This window comes from Ursus maritimus, unplaced genomic scaffold (assembly GCF_017311325.1).
Source record: "Ursus maritimus isolate PB19 unplaced genomic scaffold, ASM1731132v1 scaffold_5, whole genome shotgun sequence".
Lineage (NCBI taxonomy): Eukaryota > Metazoa > Chordata > Mammalia > Carnivora > Ursidae > Ursus > Ursus maritimus.
In genome coordinates this window covers 71,357,320-71,374,943 of record NW_024426663.1, presented here as the reverse complement: position 1 = coordinate 71,374,943, position 17,624 = coordinate 71,357,320, and the positions used below count along the sequence as shown (strand labels likewise).

Genomic DNA, 17,624 nt, shown 5'->3' with positions numbered 1-17,624 from the left:
TAGTCCATGTCTTTAAAGAAATTTGTCTGTCTAGGGCACCTGGGTGGCTCTGTTGGTTAAGTGTCCAACTCTTGATTTTGGCTCAGGTTATGATCTCAGGATTGTGAGATGGAGCCCTGTATCAGCCTCTGCGCTGGGTGTGGAGCCTGTCTGTGATTCTCTCTCTCCCTCTGCCCTTCCTGCCTCTGTCCCTCTCTAAAATAAATAATACGTAAAATTTTAAGAACGAAGAAATTTATCTGCTTCACGTGTCAGATTTATAGGTATGAAGTTATTTATAATGTTCCCCCTTTTTTTTTTTAACACAGTGAAATCTATGGTGATGTCACCTTTCATTTTTCTGCTTCGGTTTTAAAAACGAAATTACTTCTTGAATATTTTTATTTCCTAATATTTAAGGTAGTGGTGTGCTTTTATGCTCACTTGGAAGCTTCCCATTTCCTTGCAATATGCCTTTGATACTCTTTAAATCTCCTTTTACTTTCTGTTTTGTTTTATTACATCATTACTGTAGTGCTGAAGGAATCCAAATGCTCAGCTTCCCACTGTAGAAGGTGATAGTAGCTGAAAATCACCACTGAGACTTAGAGTCTCAAGTCAATTTTTCTGTACATCTGTTGTGAGACCTTGAGCTCTTTACACCTTTTAAACCTTCTTTACTAATGTATAAAATTAGGGTTGATTAGAGCAGTTAGCTCTAATTTAAACAGCAGTGAAGTCCTGGATTTAGTCTGTTGTGGTCCTCTCTTCAGTTCTTAAAGGAAGCCTGCAGAACTTGAACATTATTTAGATCAGTTCCTGTATAAAATTTGTCTTTGTTTAAATTGTGGTAAAATATACATGTAAACTTTACCATTTTAATTGTTCTAAGCATACAGTTATGTGGCATTAAGTTCATTCATATTGTGTAGCCATCACCACCATCCATCTCCAGAGCTTTTTCATCTTCCCAAACTGAAACCCTGTCCCCAATAGATAGTAGCTCTCCATTTTCTGCCCCCCTCCTCACTGAGCCCACCAACCACCATCTGCTCTCTGTCTCTGTGAATTTTACTACCCTGGGTATCTGTATTAAGTGGAATCATACAGTATCTGTCATTTTGTGACTGGCTTTTTTCACTTAAGGTCACCATCTTGTAGTATGTATATCGTGTGTAGTATGTATCAGAATCTCCTTTGTTTTTAATCTTAAATCATATTCCATTGTGTATGTGTCACACATACTGTGTAGCCATTCATCTGTCGATGGATATTCAGACTGTTTCCATCTTTTGCTGTGAACATTGATACACACATATCTGTTTAAGTCTCTGCTTTCAGTTCTTTTGGATATATACCCAGAAATGGAATTGCTGGAATCTATGGTAAATCTATGTTTACTTTGTGATCTGCATAATCTCTTAAAATCTCTTTTAGCACTAATATTTGGATTCTTTTTTTTCCTCATATATCCAGCCCAATCAAATTTTAAAGCATGGTCTGAAACCTTACATTAAGGTTTATATTAAACTTATATTAACCTTTACGTTAAGACCATATTCATTGTGGGTTATTTTTTTTACTATGATTTTATGTTGTATGGCCTTTAGCAAATTAAATTATGTTTATAGCACATGCAAGTTGTCTTTTTTTAGCTGACCACATCGTGTTTCCACTTCCTTCCTTTCCTACCTTAGATTTCATGATCCATCATTATGATCAATCCTTAGCAAAAATCCTCAACTCTTTTGTGCACTTCTCTCTCTGGTGTATTTGCCTTGAAAATTCCCAAACCTGTTTAAATGCAACTTTCTGTCTACTCTGTGCCATTGTAACCAAACTAGTGTGAGTTCCCTCCTTGGTGAGTCACAAACTGCAGGTTGAGTTGTCACACAAAGAAAACTTTATTTGCAGCAAATAAGGAAATCATGGGCAAAGGTTTCCAAAGCTGTGACTCCCTGAGCAAGGGTGGTTGGGTTCCTTTTATTTAGGATTAGGATGCATATTTAGATGGGGAAGCCTGGTCATCCTATGCACAGGTGGGCATAAGGTCACACATGCGCCTTCAGGAATCATGCCTTACACACATCGTATGTTATGTAAATGAGGCGTGTGCTCCTCCTTGGGTGGAGGTTTAGTACTAAATGAGGTAAAGGTAGTCATCCTTATTCTAGAGGTCACTCTCTGGTCCCTTTGTGCAAGCAGAAGTCAGGAGTTAAGATCACACTGGTCTGGGTGGCCTGGGCCAGCTGGAGGTCTTGTCAGGGCAGACGCTGTTGCTGGAAGGACAGTTTTGCTTTCTCTCTGCCTGATTTAAGAGAGAAGCTGGAAAGAAGAGCTCAAGGAAAAATGTGGGACAGAGGTGGGTGAGTACAAGCAAGTGGGCCTTAAAGGTCAGGTCTTGGGGTCTAGTTGGTGACATATTCACCCAAATAGCTGAACATGGATGAAGAAAAAGCACAAACCATGGGGACTTGCCTTGAAATTTATAGCCACAAATCCCAAATTAAACTACCTGACAATCAAAATAAATTACTCTAGTAAATTTGTTTCCTGTTCTCTTTTCCATTCTTACCACTTTTGCCCTCTTTCCTCAAACTTCCAGTATTCCTTTGCTCTTTCCTACTGGTGACCTTATTTTGCCATCAAAATAAGAGCAGGGAATTTAGACTAATACTCTCACCACCAAATCTAACTTCTGCTTTAAATGCAGATATTTTGTTCTGCCTTCTCTAACACTAGATAGGCTGTCACTTTTTTTGTCCAAGACCAGATCTTCCATTTGTACATTTATTCTATCTCCCCTTTATCTACCTGAGGACTTTGCTTCAGTAGTTATCCTCCCTCCCTCTTGCATGATAAATAGTTATCTTTCTCTTAGATTATTCTCAGCATAAGCAAATATATTTTATTATCTTACTTTGAAATGAAAACCAAAAAACCTTGAATCGTTCTACTCCCCCATTTCTGTAATCCCCTATCTAGAAAAATTCATTTATAAAATCACCTATAAAATCCTCAAAGAAGATTTAAAGAGTAATGTTGCAGAAACCCTGTGGAGGAACCACCCACTTTAAGAAATAAAACATCATCGATTCAGTTGAATGCCCCTGTGCATCTTCCCCAATGGACTTCCCTCCCTATTCACCGCTATCACATGTATCTCTAATCTAGTTAAGTGTTATCTCCAGCCCACTCCCCTGAAATTTTACTAGTCAAAGTCACTCACCCTTGACTTCCAGGATGCTAAATTCAGTAGTCAGTTCTGTCTTCCTTTAATTCAGTTTTTCAGTGTCCTTTGATACTGTTGACCACAGTCACCTTCTTGAAACTTGCTTCACTTGGTTTCTGTAACATATTTGATGATTAAGTATTCATAGTTGGACTATGTTTCCTGTTCTGTCAGAATGTTCCCTGTTCTATCGATTTATTCTGTCAGTTATTTCTTTCCCCAGATTACTTCCATCTTGAATTGGCTTATCTTTTTCCTTTCTTGGAAACGTTGGGTGTCTCAGGACTTATTTCTCTAAACTTTTCTCTGTCTTTACTTTTCTCTTTGGGTTATCTCATGGTTTAACTCTCATCCACAGCTAGCTCTTAAATAACTCTTAAATCAATTCTCTCTAGCCCATTCATTTCCTGAACCCTGGACTTGCCTTATTAATCTAATAGCTACATTGCCCTGAATGTCTAAACACAGAATTTTCTTTCTTCTCCTAATCTTAATCTAAATCCCTACTTTTTCTTCACCTTTGTCTCTTTAAATGGTACCTTCACTCACCCAGTTATCGGGACTGAAATCTAGGAGTTATCCTTGCTTTTTCTCTTTTGCTCCTACTGTAATTTCAGTCCATTAGCAAAATTTATCCTAATTCCAACCACTCATCACTACCATCATTGCTAGGACCCTAATCAAATCCCCCTTTACCTCTCCCTGTAGCTGCTGAGGTAGCCTCATAACTGATTTAGCAGCCATTCTCACACCCTGTATACTTTGCCTCACAACATCCAGAATCATCTAAACCCTGCACTGGCTTCCTTGCTTTAAAATAAAATCTGAACTCTATTAAGGCTTTTGAGGCCCTCTGCAAGCTGAATCCTGCCTGGTCTCCAAGCTCATTTCCTACCACTTGCCATTGTTCTCAGAATTAAATATGCATAAGCTTTTGAGATGCTAAACACCATTCTTTTCCCCTCTCTCCAGCTGATTCTCATGCAGATGATCTTGGGGCCACAGTATTAAGAATGTTTTATTAAATCTAGGTTATGAGAGGACTGGAATGTATTTTCACATTGAAGAGACTTTTTTGAAGTTTATGCCTATTGAATCTTTCTTCCCCATAAATGTAAAATTTGAAAAAGCTCTGCAGGTAAAATGAATATTTTTCTCCCCACCTACCCATTACCAGCAAATAACATACTCCTCTGTGGCCTGCAAATATCATTTGTTGTCTGTCTTTCCAGTTGCTTCAAAATCCAGTAGTGGACACTTAGTATGCTTTAGAAAGCAGGCAGATAGGTGACTGAGTTGGGATTTTGTCATAAAATTACAGAATTTGATTTATACATTATATACCTTTGATGGGCCTCTTGTAGCCAGAGGTAAGAGTTTCCTTAGAAAAGAAGTTGACCCTGAAATCAACCACAATGTTTGGCAAGCACTGAAATTCGTTTGTTTGTTATCAGATTGTATTTTAGATTAGAATATATTTGGCATCTTTATATTCAGTGACCATGAGTTTTGTTTGCATAGGATTGTTTGGGTTTTTAAGTCTCAACTTTGCTATTCAACAGGCTTCTTATTTGCCATTTTAAAAAAAATCGTGCTAACTCACTTCTGTTGGTCAAACAATAGACAGGCATTGGTGATGTTTTTATCTGAACTTTGCAGGAATTGTATTTGTTATATTCTCTTTTTTTTTTTTTGAAGATTTTATTTTTAAGTAATCTCTACACCCTATGTGCTGCTCAACCTCCCAACCCTGAGACCAAGAGCTGCGTGCTCTACTGACTTAGCTAGCCACATGCCTCAAGTTTGTTACATTGTTATGTCAGATTAATAACGTCTGTACTTCAGAATGATTTGTGAACTATTTTATACTAATTCGTTGTAAAGATTGAAGGTTAGGCAGTAAAATAAGATGAAACAATATCCTACATTAACATTTCTAACTCTTAATAATTGCCCCCTCCTTTTACCTGTTTATTTTAGTAAATGTTGATTTTATACAGTATTCTCTTCTGCAGTCAAAGGCCTTGTATATACCTTCTCTGGGGTAAGAAGAAGGTTGATATATTTCCCTCATCTAAAGTATATTGAGTTATGATTTATTCATCTATTAAAATGACTACTGACCTGGGCAAATTACTATGCCTTTCAGGGTTTCAGATTGGTTTTTTGTCTTTGTTTTTTTGTTTTTATAAATTAAAAGTTGTTTTAGACTAGGAGTCTGTAAACTATATTCGGCTGGCCATATTTGACCTGTTCTTCTATAGGCAGTAAACCAAGAATGGTCCTTATATTTTTAAAAGGTTGTTTAAAAAAAACGATTAATATGCAACAATGATCCTCTTTGGTGTGCAAAACCTAAAAACATTTACCTTTTGGCCTTCCAATATTTATAAAATATTTTCCAAGGGCTGTAATGCTAAGAAATATGATAAATCTTTTTTAAATAATTAGAATATCTTGATCCTTTAAAGTTAATTCATTTGTGTTAATTTATTGGGAACATAAGCAATTAATGAAGTTGTATGTTGTATCAACTGTCTTTTTATATATGGAAGGGCAAGCTGGAAAAAATTTTAATTTCCCTGGTCAAATAAGTTTTGTTTTAGGGACAATGAGCATGTAAAATAGTACGTTTGGCTAGGAAATGTCTAAAAAGTTTCTTAATTAATGCAAGTATTAAATGACAGATTGGCATATACTATTTTTTCTGTGACTAAAATCACTGTATTTTTCTGTTTTCTTTCCTTCCATTTAGATAGAAGCAGACTTGGGATATCCTGGAGGTAAAGCAAGGATTATTCACAAGGAATCTGACATCATTACTGCCTTTGCTGTTAATAAAGTAAGTGCACAGACTTTTTATTCTTTGATGATTATTCATTGTTGAAGAATGTCTCCTGTTTTGTCAATTTATGCAGTATTAGTATTTCTCTTTCCCAAAGCTAATTCCCCCTGCCTTAAATTGCAATCTGAATAAATTACTTCATACAACACACTATAGCATTTAATCCAAAAAACGGTTTTTTATTTTCCTTATATGAATATGTTGAATGTGATTATTAATATTAGATCAAATTCAAGCTTTTATATGACTTACAGAAATTCTCACTCATTGACTTAAAGCTACAGTAGCTGCCTAACTAGTTTTTCCTTTACATTCCTTAGTCTTCTACTCAACATATTCCTTAAAACTGTCTGTATGCCCCTTAAAGAAGGGGTAGCCTTAGATATACAGTCGTCCAAAGTCCAATTTATCTTAATCATTTTCTCCTTCTGTCTAAATGCCTTGCTGCATAGTTTCATTTGCGTGCGCGCACGTGCACACACACACACAAATACATATGTACACTTAAGTATGTATATCTCCTTTTTCACATATTCCTAATTTTAAAATAATTTTTAAATATTATTTAGATAAATACTCTATGGCGGTATGCATTCAGTAACCATTTCACCAGTTGGTTCTCCATCTTCCTATGATATGTCTTTCTTTTCTTTGATTTCTCCTGGATAGTTCCTTTATCCTTCTGTCCTCATTTTTCCCTATGTCCTTTGTCTCATTTCCCTCTTATACACAGCCCTGAACAGTGACTAGTTCTGTTGAAGACAGGCAGGTTTGGAATCAGCCCCTTAACCAGGCAATTCTCCTGTTGTATTATCTGTGCAATATGGTATATATATGTCAGATACAAATACAAAATTATTGTCTACGCCCAACAAGTATCTTCCTTCCCTTGAAAAAAATATTTTAAATATTCTGTGCTATAAAACAAACTCTCTTCTTTTTCTTTTCCTTTTTGGATATATGTAAGTAACTAGTAATGAACAGTCATTCACATATTATATAAAATCTGTTGTTCACTGTGCAAGAAGAGTGTACGTGTTTAATTTTTATTTCTCTGGGTTGATTATTGTTTTACATTCGTGCTAAATTTGTAGATGAGAAGTAATACCTTTTGCTTTAAATTGTATTATTTTAATGATGAGATTGAACTTTTTCCTATTTGTTTAGTTGTGAATTATTTGTGTTAAGAACTCTGAAAGGTCTGAGATTTTTCCTGCATTCAAGCTAACAAGTTATCTTGCTCAGTTTAATGGATGCTGTAAGAAGACACAAGACTCCTGGACCAGAGACAAAAGACAGTTTATTACTAACAGCAGAAGCAGTATCCAGAATATCAGCCTTTATGTGGCAGGGAGGGGGCCACATGATAACTGCACACAGAGCAGATTGCATTATAGGAAGGGAGCACTGAGTTTAGGGAACCTAAATCTCCTCTCATGGACATTAAGTATACCTGCCCTTTGATCTGGCAGGAGACACTGTAGGTATATAGCCATTCTGCAGAACAAATAGCAGTAAGTCACTCATTGGACATTCAGAAACAGAGAGACCTGTGGAGAATTATCTCTGAGCAGTCTTGTTACATCCTTTTTCCATTTATGTCTGGGGTATTCATTTTTTTGTTTCAGTTTGTATTAGCATTTTACATAATGGAAATGTTAATACTATTTTCTCTTTGCTGTCATCATTTTATTTTCTCTTTTAGAGATGTACATTTTCAGTTCATAGATGTTTAAAATTTTATGTCTTTTAATCTGACCAACTCTTTTTTTGTTAAAGATTTATTTATTTTAAAGAGGGTTAGAGACAGAGAGCGTGGGGGTGGAGGAGAGGGCAGAGGGAAAGAGAAACTTTTTTTTTTTAAGATTTTATTTATTTAAGAGAAAAAGCAAGAGAGAACACAAACAGGGTGAAGGGCAGAGGGAGAAGCAGACTCCCCACTAAGCAGGGAGCCCCATGTGGGACTCGATCCCGGGATGCTGGGATCATGACCTGAGCCGAAGGCAGATGCTTAACCAACTGAGCCATCTCAGCGCCTGAGAGGGAGAAACCTTAACACACTCTGCATTGAGCCTTGATCTCACAACCCTGAGATCACAACCTGAGCTGAAACTAAGAGTCAGACACTTCACCGACTGCGCTGCTCAGGTGCCCCTAATGTAAACAACTTTTAATTTATGATTTATCCTGACATACTTTCCCCACTCTTTTTCTACCCCTATACCTTTCCGTTGTGACCCTTTTCCAAATCCTGTCTTTCTTGTTCAAGGCTGAAAAGCTGTAGGTGAGGGGCGCCTGGGTGGCACAGCGGTTAAGCGTCTGCCTTCGGCTCAGGGCGTGATCCCGGCGTTATGGGATCGAGCCCCACATCAGGCTCCTCCGCTACGAGCCTGCTTCTTCCTCTCCCACTCCCCCTGCTTGTGTTCCCTCTCTCGCTGGCTGTCTCTATCTCTGTCAAATAAATAAATAAAATCTTAAAAAAAAAAAAAAGCTGTAGGTGAAAGTGATACTATCTTATTTGAATATGTACTACTATTTCTTTAGTTTGATGTTACTTATCTCCCTCACCTTTTTCTATCTTCTAGAGCTTCTGTCCAGCACCTCCCTCCACATTTTGGAACTGTGCAAACCTGAGGGAAATTGTACCATACTAGCAGACTGGAGAGAGAGTGCTGGGAGAAGAAATAAAGTGGTATATGCATTACCATTTAGAGGAGGCTTTCTGTTAGATGGTCTTGAATTCTTAGAACATAAACATATCTCCAAGCTCAAGCTGATAATTATTACTTTCAAGATTTAATTATTAAAATTAATTTTAAGTATTCATTTGTGAAAATGCTGTCTTTTCTGTATCTTAAAGTTTCTAGGGGCTATTTTGTAGTTTCCATTTTTAAAAGTAGCTCATATACATATTGTGCTTTTTTTATTTAAAAGTTATGATATGATTTGTTTTTCAGGCAAATAGAAACTGCATAGCAATTGCTTCAAGCCATGATGTTCAAGAACTGGATGTTTCTGGAATTCTGGCTACACAGATCTATACTTGGGTAGATGATGATGCTGAAATGGAAACCAAAGGGTACTTTTATACGTTGTTTTTAATTCAGTAACACTGTTAAAAATGATGATATCCACAGAACTATAACTTTCAAAAGACTTTTAGAGGAATATTCCTAGATCGTAAGTGTAGTGGATGCTGAGATGATAGAGTAAAAAAAAGGGTGGCAGGCCCCTTAAAGAAAAGAATTGAGGATTAGAAGAGAGTAAAGTGAGAGATCTGCAATTGTTCACATACAAAGTTACTATCTATGAGTTAAGAGTTAAGAGCTGAAGAAAATTTTAGAGGGAAATACAAACGCATATATTAGTGCTTTCAGGTATAAAAGACGAAATGAAGAACTGATGGGTTGCTTTCATTCCAGTTGACATTCTTTTGTAGATCAGAAGATTTCTTGGTTATACATGCTCGTGATGATTTAACAGCTGTGCAGGGTACAACCCCATACACACATAGCAATCCCGGCACTCCAATCAACATGCCGTGGCTCGGCAGCACGCAGACTGGCAGAGGAGCATCTGTGGTAGGTAGAGTTCAGCATACTGGGGATAGGGGCTTCTGGGGGGCTCAGTCGGCTAAGCTTCTGACTCTTGATTTCAGTTCAGGCCTTGATCTCAGGGTCATGAGTTCAGGTCCTGCATTGGGTTCCATGCTGGGCATGGAGCCTACTTTAAAAAAAAAAAAAAACACCCACACAAAGTAAAAATATTGTGTTTAAATGTCCCTTTTACCGGGTGCCTGGGTGGCTCAGTTGTTAAGCGTCTGCCTTCTGCTCAGGTCATGATCCCAGGGTCCTGGGATTGAGCCCCTCATCGGGCTCCCTGCTCAGCGGGAAGCCTGCTTCTCCCTCTCCCACTCCCCCTGGTTGTGTTCCCTCTCTCGTTGTCTCTCTCTGTCAAATAAATAAATAAAATCTTTAAAAAAAAAAAAGTCCCTTTTACCCCCTCTAGTTTAATAGATAAAGGATGATTTAAACATATTTTTAAAAAATTCTTAACTTTTTAGTAAGTCATACTTGGTGGAAATTATAAATTTAGATTGTGAAGAATATGTTTTCATATGAAAAAGATAATGAAATTATTTTAAATAATTTAAGATACAAAGAGCTGTATTTTAAGTAATTATTTGGAACTTACTGGTACAAATCAGGCATCAGCAAGCTATGGTCTGTGGGTGAAACTGTATTTGTATAAACATGCTTGAGAATAGCATTTACATTTTTCAGTGGTAGAAAAAAAAAGTCAAAAGAAGAATGGTATTTTGTGACACATGAAAGTTATATGAAATTCAGATTTCGTTATCTATAAGTAAAGTTTCATTGGAATATACCACACTCATTTGTTTATATTTTGTCTGAGGATCTTCTTGAACCCTGATTAAGATGTGATCCATGTTTATCCCTCAGTGAGATTCTTTTATTAATACTTAATGATACATAGAGTCAGAGAAACCAGAACCAGTAATTCTTTCAGTGACTTTCAGGTAGTGTGGTTATTTTCAGTTTCCTAATTCCTGTAGAATTCTTTCCTTGGCCTCCCCATCCCCCACAACACATAGACCAATTTTTTTTTTAAACTAATTAGTAAGGGTAGTTATTTAAGTAACTGCTTAATCGTCCTTAATAATACCTGATAGTATTTTATATTAATATAGTCCCTCTTTTGCTCATATAACCTTATTATGCTTTGAGATATCTGTTGAGATAGCTGTTATAACTCCTCCTTATCATTTTTCAGATGAAGCTTAAGATCCAGAAAAGTCTAGTGATTTAACTTGGGTCATTATCTCAGATTTTTGGTAGAGCTTATATTAAAGCCTTCCATTCCTCTTAGTTCACTGATTTCAGGTAGGAGTGTTTGAAGTCTTGAAGAGTTTTAAAAGCAATCTAGTAATTATTTAAGTGAACTATCTTGGTTATTTATAGTTCATTTTTTTCCAACTGACAGATACATTAAAATTCACTTATAAAACCTACTGATATTATCATCTTTTATAGGGAACTTAAAGAGAATATACAAAATATATAAAAAGGAATAATAGGCAGTTTTTCCAACTCCAATTTCGGAGAATACAATGCACTTCTTCCTGTAACAGATACCTTGCTGGTCTCTCTGCTTTCACACTTGCTCCCTGTGTTCTGGGTACAGCGGCCAGAGTTGCTCTTTTTTTTTTTTAATAATAATTTTTTATTATATTATGTTAGTCACCATACAGTACATCCTTAGTTTTTGATGTAGTGTTCCATGATTCATTATTTGCGTATATCACCCAGTGCACCATGCAATATGTGCCCTCCTTAATACCCATCACTGGCCTATTCTAATCCCCGCCCCTCCCCCCCCCGAAGCCCTCAGTTTGTTTCCCAGAGTCCATAGTCTCTCATGGTTCATTCCCCCTTCTGTTTACCCCCCCTTCATTTTTCCCTTCCTTCTCCTACTGATCGTCCTGCTATTTCTTAATGAGTGAAACCATATGATAATTGTCTTTCTCTGCTTCACGTATTTCACTTAGCATAATCTCCTCCAGTCCCATCCATGTTGCTGCAAATGTTGGGTAATTGTTCTTTTTGATGGCTGAATAATATTCCATTGTATATATGGACCACATCTTCTTAATCCAGTCATCTGTTGAAGGGCATCTCAGCTCCTTCCATGATTTAGCTATTGTGGACAATGCTGCTATGAACATTGGGGTGCATATGACCCTTCTCTTCACTACGTCTGTATCTTTGGGATAAATACCCAGTAGTGCAATTGCTAGATCATAGGGTAGCTCTATTTTTAACTTTTTAAGGCACCTCCACACTGTTTTTCCAATGAAGACATACAGTTGGCTAATAGACACATGAAAAAATGTTCAAAATCATTAGCCATCAGGGAAATTCAAATCAAAACCACATTGAGATATCACCTTACGCCAGTTAGAATGGCAAAAATTGACAAGGCAAGAAACAACAAATGTTGGAGAGGATGTGGAGAAAGGGGATCCCTCTTACAGAGTTGCTCTTTTCTAAAGCATCATTTAGGTTGTCACTCTGGTGTTTAAAACTTTCGGATTTCCTAGTATAACTTTAAAAAAAAACAAGTCCTTAAGGTGGCCTCTATGGTCCTCTGTCCTCTGTGATTAACCCCCCGCCAACCTCTGCATCCTCATCTCTGTTCATTTGGTACCTGATTCACTTTGCTCTAATTACAGTGGCTCTCTGTCTCTTGAAAACATCAAGCTCATTGCCCTGTTAGAGCCTTTGCCTTACTTTCTGCTTCAAATGTTCTTTTTTTCTTTTACCATTCAGATATCCTGTTCCCAGAGATTTCCCTTGCTTCCCTAGTGAAGGCATCTGTCTGTCCCTTCCAACTGTACCTGTAGTCACTCTGTATGTTATATTATCCCCCATTTTAACATATTTAATGGCCTCTATCAATTTTGAAGTTATTTGTTCACTATTTGCCTTTTTTAATGTACTCTCTAATGTAAACTCTGTGAGAGATTATCATAACTGCCTTAGACACTGATGTCTCTAACTAGAATGGCGTTTAGCATATAGTCAGTGCTCAGAAAATACTTGTTTTTACTTCAAAGCATTATAATACAGAAATTCACCTTTGTCATTCTTGTTAGGATGGCATTTCCTTTCTATCTACATCTTAGAAGGACCTCTTTTTAGAGGGCATCATTGTGATTTGTTAGCGTAATTAGTCTAATTGGTCCTACTCCGTCCTCAAGAAAAAGACCACGAGTATAATCAGGTGATTCTTTTTTATAAGGATCTTCTAAAATTAATTATGATTTCTTTCCTTTATAATGTTCTGCATATGCTCTTAGAAATTTTATTAAACCTGTGTTTATGTATTGTTTTGCTTATGGTTTTACTTTGATAACTTTAGTCAGAAAGAAAAGTAAAAGAATAGGAATATTTAGGTATTTCTTTAATTAAAAGGAACATGAGATTTCACCATCAAGTTTGCTAAACAGAAGTAACATTCAGCAGGTTTTCATTTTGTGTGTGTGTGGAAAATTAATGAAATGTTTTCTTAATTCTATTGCTTTACTGAATTATTAATTCTAGCAAAAAAGAATACTCGTTATGACCAATTTCTGCTGTTTTGCAGTAAAATTACAACCATAACCATCTTTCAGTGGTTCTGTCTTTCACCACTTCTGCTGGCCTGCTCTCTTCCTCCCTACCCAATCCCCACTTTACTCACAACTTTAGTCTAATGGACAATTTAAAATCCACAAGAACAACAACAAAAAATCTACTCAACACTGATGCTACAAACTTAGGATAACATATAATTGTAGTTATGGTGCTGTATAAATAGGAATGGTTCTATTATCTCTTTAATTGCACATCTTCTTATTTGACAGGCTACCTAAATCATTCAAAACATGATTTAAAAATGGATAAATAAACAGTTCCACACTATCAATTAAAAATTTATACAATTTTCTGTTTACCTCTTTTTTTTTTTTTTCACATGCTTCTGCCTGTCTTTTTAACCTTATACTATTCAGGATTATTCCAATAAAATTAATGGGATCAGAAAAGAATTGGCAAGAAAGGAGGTAAGACTAAATTCTCAAGGTGAATTTGTTCTTAGAGCTTAGTCAATGATGCAGAAAATGTATATACACTTAAATGTAAGAGAGCTGAGCTATTAAATTTAATTTGTTATTACGTTCAGTATTTTTAGCATCCACAATGGTAGTNAAATAAATAAATAAATAAATAAATAAATAAATAAATAAATGTTATTTGAATTTCCTGTCATAATTTGTATTTTTAATACTACTTTTTATTGTAACTATAGAAGAATGATTTTTCTTTGTTAACAGATGATTAAGAAAGCCATTAATAATGTCAGAAGAATGACTTCTCATCCGACTCTTCCTTACTGTAAGTTGATAATAATTAACCAGTGTTCTAAGGAATTTAAAGCAGGGTCAATTGAAAGGTAGTCAACTATTTTACTTTTTTTGTAGAAAATGTCTGCTAGCAAATAAAATCTTCAAAATTGGATAGCAATAGAAAAAGAAATTTTCTTGAATTAATAGAGAAGGCTAACTTGATGCCATAAATCTTTACTATGTTGACTGCATATTTCTAAATTAGAACATTTTATTTTTGAACATTTCTGGGCTCTTTACACAATTGTGAGTTACAGTCATAATTACTGTTTTAACAGTGGGATCATTCCCATCTTTTATTACATAGATCAGAACCATATCTTGGTCATTTATTGCCTCATCATAGTCACTTTGTATTTTATTAATATTTTGTCCGTTTGCCTTTTATCAGACACACTAATAGTAGGCATAGAAAAGTGGTTATTAGTAAGTTCTTACACTCTCAGGCAGGATATATTATTTTCAGTTAGTATTCCTGGGAATCTCAAAAGTTTTTCTGCTTTAACAAAGAACTTCACTAATGGGGAATTTATTTGACATATTGAAGCAGAGAAAAAAACAATAAAGGCAACTTTAAAAACACTTGTGGGTTGGAATCAGTATTCTTATTGGCATCTCAGTATTCAAGTTTTTTTTAATATGATTTTTAAGTTGTGCCTGTCATCAAGTTGTCCTACTGCGCAGTAATAAGTGCAGTGCCTATTAAAAAATATTCATGTTCCTTCAATTTTGTAACATATAAAAAATTATACTACTTTTATAATGAGAGATATTCTGGTAAAATATATTTGACAAAACCAGTGTTCTTATCTACTTCACTGTCCTAAGTACTTACAAGCAGCTGTTATCAAACTTACATACCAACATCCAGAAGGGTTCAAGAGAACCATATATTTAAAATGAAGAGAGTAACTTCTATTGCTTATGCTAAAGGTGTGAAATAATGTAAAAATTATTGTAAAAATTAATCAGTGTTTTTACTACATTGAATACCACATTACTACTGATAATTATACTTAACATAAATTGAGTTGTCCATGTTAAGCCTATTTCTAAATGATTTATATGGATTATCTCATTTACTTCTCATAGCTGTCCATTAACTTACATATCATTACTCCCCTTTTACAGGACAATTTGAAATGGGCTCAGGGAGATTAAATAAGGTTCCTAGTATCACAAAATTAGTAAATGGCAAAACGATGAATTAATAATTATTTAGCTTGTTCATATTCCTTGGTGAAACATATAACACATTTGAGCTATCTAGTCAATCAGAATAACTATTAGAAGTAATTTTTTCTTTACCATGCATGACATTCAAGACTTTCTACAGTCTTTTTTTTTCTTTTCCAGAGAAAATGTGTAAGTTCAAACATTAATAGTAGGACTGATAAGAATTGGCTCTTTAGTTTACCCAGGAATTTGTTAACTGGCTATTATACAAGGTATTTATTAAAAGGTATTAAAACATCATTGAGATAATTTCAGAAGGAAATAAAATTTACAGAGGTCTGATTTAATTCCTTCTGTTGTGTAGTGTGAGTGTATATTCTTAGTCAAAGGAAAGTACATCATAAAACTGTTTTTAAGATTAAAAATAAGTGAAATTTCATAACAAAGGTAAGTTCATGTAAATTGACTATGATTCATTTCAAAGGTGTTTCTTTCATAAAGGTTTTCACTTGGATTCAAAAATAAACCTTACAAAGATTACTGCAATAAATTTGCAATTTTTACCCTTTATAATGCAGATCTGACAGGAGCTCAAGATGGAAGTGTCAGAATGTTTGAATGGGGCCATTCTCAACAAATAACCTGTTTTCGATCTGGTGGCAATTCAAGAATTACAAGAATGAGATTTAACTACCAAGGAAATAAGGTAGTATATAAAAATATAAATGGGAATATGGTTTGATTATGTTGGAAGTTTATAAATGTTACTAGTCTGTGTTTCTGAAGAGAACAGCTCAGTGAGCTAATGATAAAGTATTAATCTATATGAGTTCTTTTTTTATAAAAGTCTCTTCAAAAAACACTTATATTCATTTCGTTCTTCCTGGAATGACATTTTGTGTATGTGTATGCGTGTTGTGTGTGTATATGTGTGTATATGTGTCCATTGAAATTCACTTAAATGATGATTAAGGACCAAATGATTATAGGACCTCCCTATATTACACATTTTTTATTAAATACTTCTACTTTCTTTGTCCTCTGAAACCTACTGAAAGCATGGTCAAGTAGCAAGTAAAATCTGGGAGGTTATTAAAAATGCAGATTATCGTGCTCAGTTCAGCAGCACGTATACTAAAATTGGAATGATACAGAAAAGATTAGCATGGCCCCTGCGCAAGGATGACACACAAATTTGTGAAGTGTTCCATATTAAAAAAAAAAAAATGCTGATTATTAACTCTACTGCAGACCTGCTGAGTCACCATCTGCATTTTACCCAGATACTTTTGTGATTTGTACCCACATTAAACTTCTGAGGACTATTCTAGAACAGGGCATCAACAAAGCATGGCCTAGCTACATTTTATTTGTAAATAAAGTTTTATTAGAACACAGCTACCTCACTCATTATTTGTTTTCTATAATTACTTTTCCACTACAACAACAGAGTTCAGGAAAGCAAGGACTTTATAGACAGCAAGCCTAAAATATTTACTATATGACCCTTTAAAAAACGGTTTTTCAACTCTGCTGTAGAATATCCCTTACTATCTTCACTTCCCATAATCCTATTTTCCTCAGACTGCCTCTACCCTCCCCACCCCCCAGTTTCACTATCACTTTAACAACAATTACAAGGGAAATCAGCCTGCTCTTTGTCTGCAGAGCTGTGCTTCACTAAAAAGACACAGGCCCTCACAGATGGTCCATCTTGCCTTTCCTTTTCTTTCGATTTCCAAACCTTCAGCTCTCCTCATGTGTTGTTTGTATCTTGGTATGCTGCACATTTACTGCCTGCCACATTTATCACTTGGCTGTGTTACCATTTCGCTAAAGTCAATGGTAATTTTTCATGTAGCTTTGAAACAAACTTTTGAGAGCACATAGTTTCTTAATACCAACTGGCAACATTCTTTGCCCTTTAAGGGGTAATTGAGGGGACTTAATCTAGAAGCTTTTACAGTTCTACTGTAATTTCAGCTGTGTTACATATAGTTTAGTGCTCCTGCTTTTCTACTTTGGTTGTCAATATTATATTGCTCCTTAGCTAGGCTCTGTACTTCCACTCTTACCTTTCTAATGCATCCTTCATGTTTCCAACAAAGTTCTGTAACAAATAATATAGTTCTGCAACCACACTTTAAGGCAGATCACATTATTGTTCTTTTCAAGAGCCCTTCAAGGCCCCTCATTGTATCTAGAAGCCTATATTCTTTAGCATGGCATTCAATACCTTCTATAGTGTGAATTATTTTATAGACTTAATACTTACTATAGCTTTCCACATATACTATTTTAAGGCACAAAAAACTATTCTTCATTACCTGCCCAAGTATATTTAACAGGCAGTCAACTTGTTGTCCGTTCACCATAGGCATGATGGAGCCAAACAGCACAACACCTAGCAGGCTATTTCCCTTCGT

General features: G+C 35.5%; 1 protein-coding gene and 1 non-coding gene across 3 annotated transcripts in view; both read left to right on the top strand.

Annotated features, from left to right (window-relative positions):
- The window catches only part of DMXL1 (Dmx like 1), a 128,285-nt gene that overhangs the window by 96,877 nt on the left and 13,784 nt on the right, over nucleotides 1-17,624 (top strand). For both annotated transcript variants that reach the window (XM_008699025.2, XM_008699024.2), the window contains 5 exons: nucleotides 5,967-6,053; nucleotides 9,014-9,135; nucleotides 9,496-9,637; nucleotides 13,951-14,011; nucleotides 15,777-15,904. In XM_008699025.2, the coding sequence (XP_008697247.1) occupies nucleotides 5,967-6,053; nucleotides 9,014-9,135; nucleotides 9,496-9,637; nucleotides 13,951-14,011; nucleotides 15,777-15,904 (540 nt within the window). The remainder of the gene's footprint in view (nucleotides 1-5,966; nucleotides 6,054-9,013; nucleotides 9,136-9,495; nucleotides 9,638-13,950; nucleotides 14,012-15,776; nucleotides 15,905-17,624) is intronic.
- On the top strand, nucleotides 16,309-16,415 carry LOC121100876. The gene has a single exon (XR_005832658.1). It is a non-coding gene; the product is annotated as a U6 spliceosomal RNA (small nuclear RNA).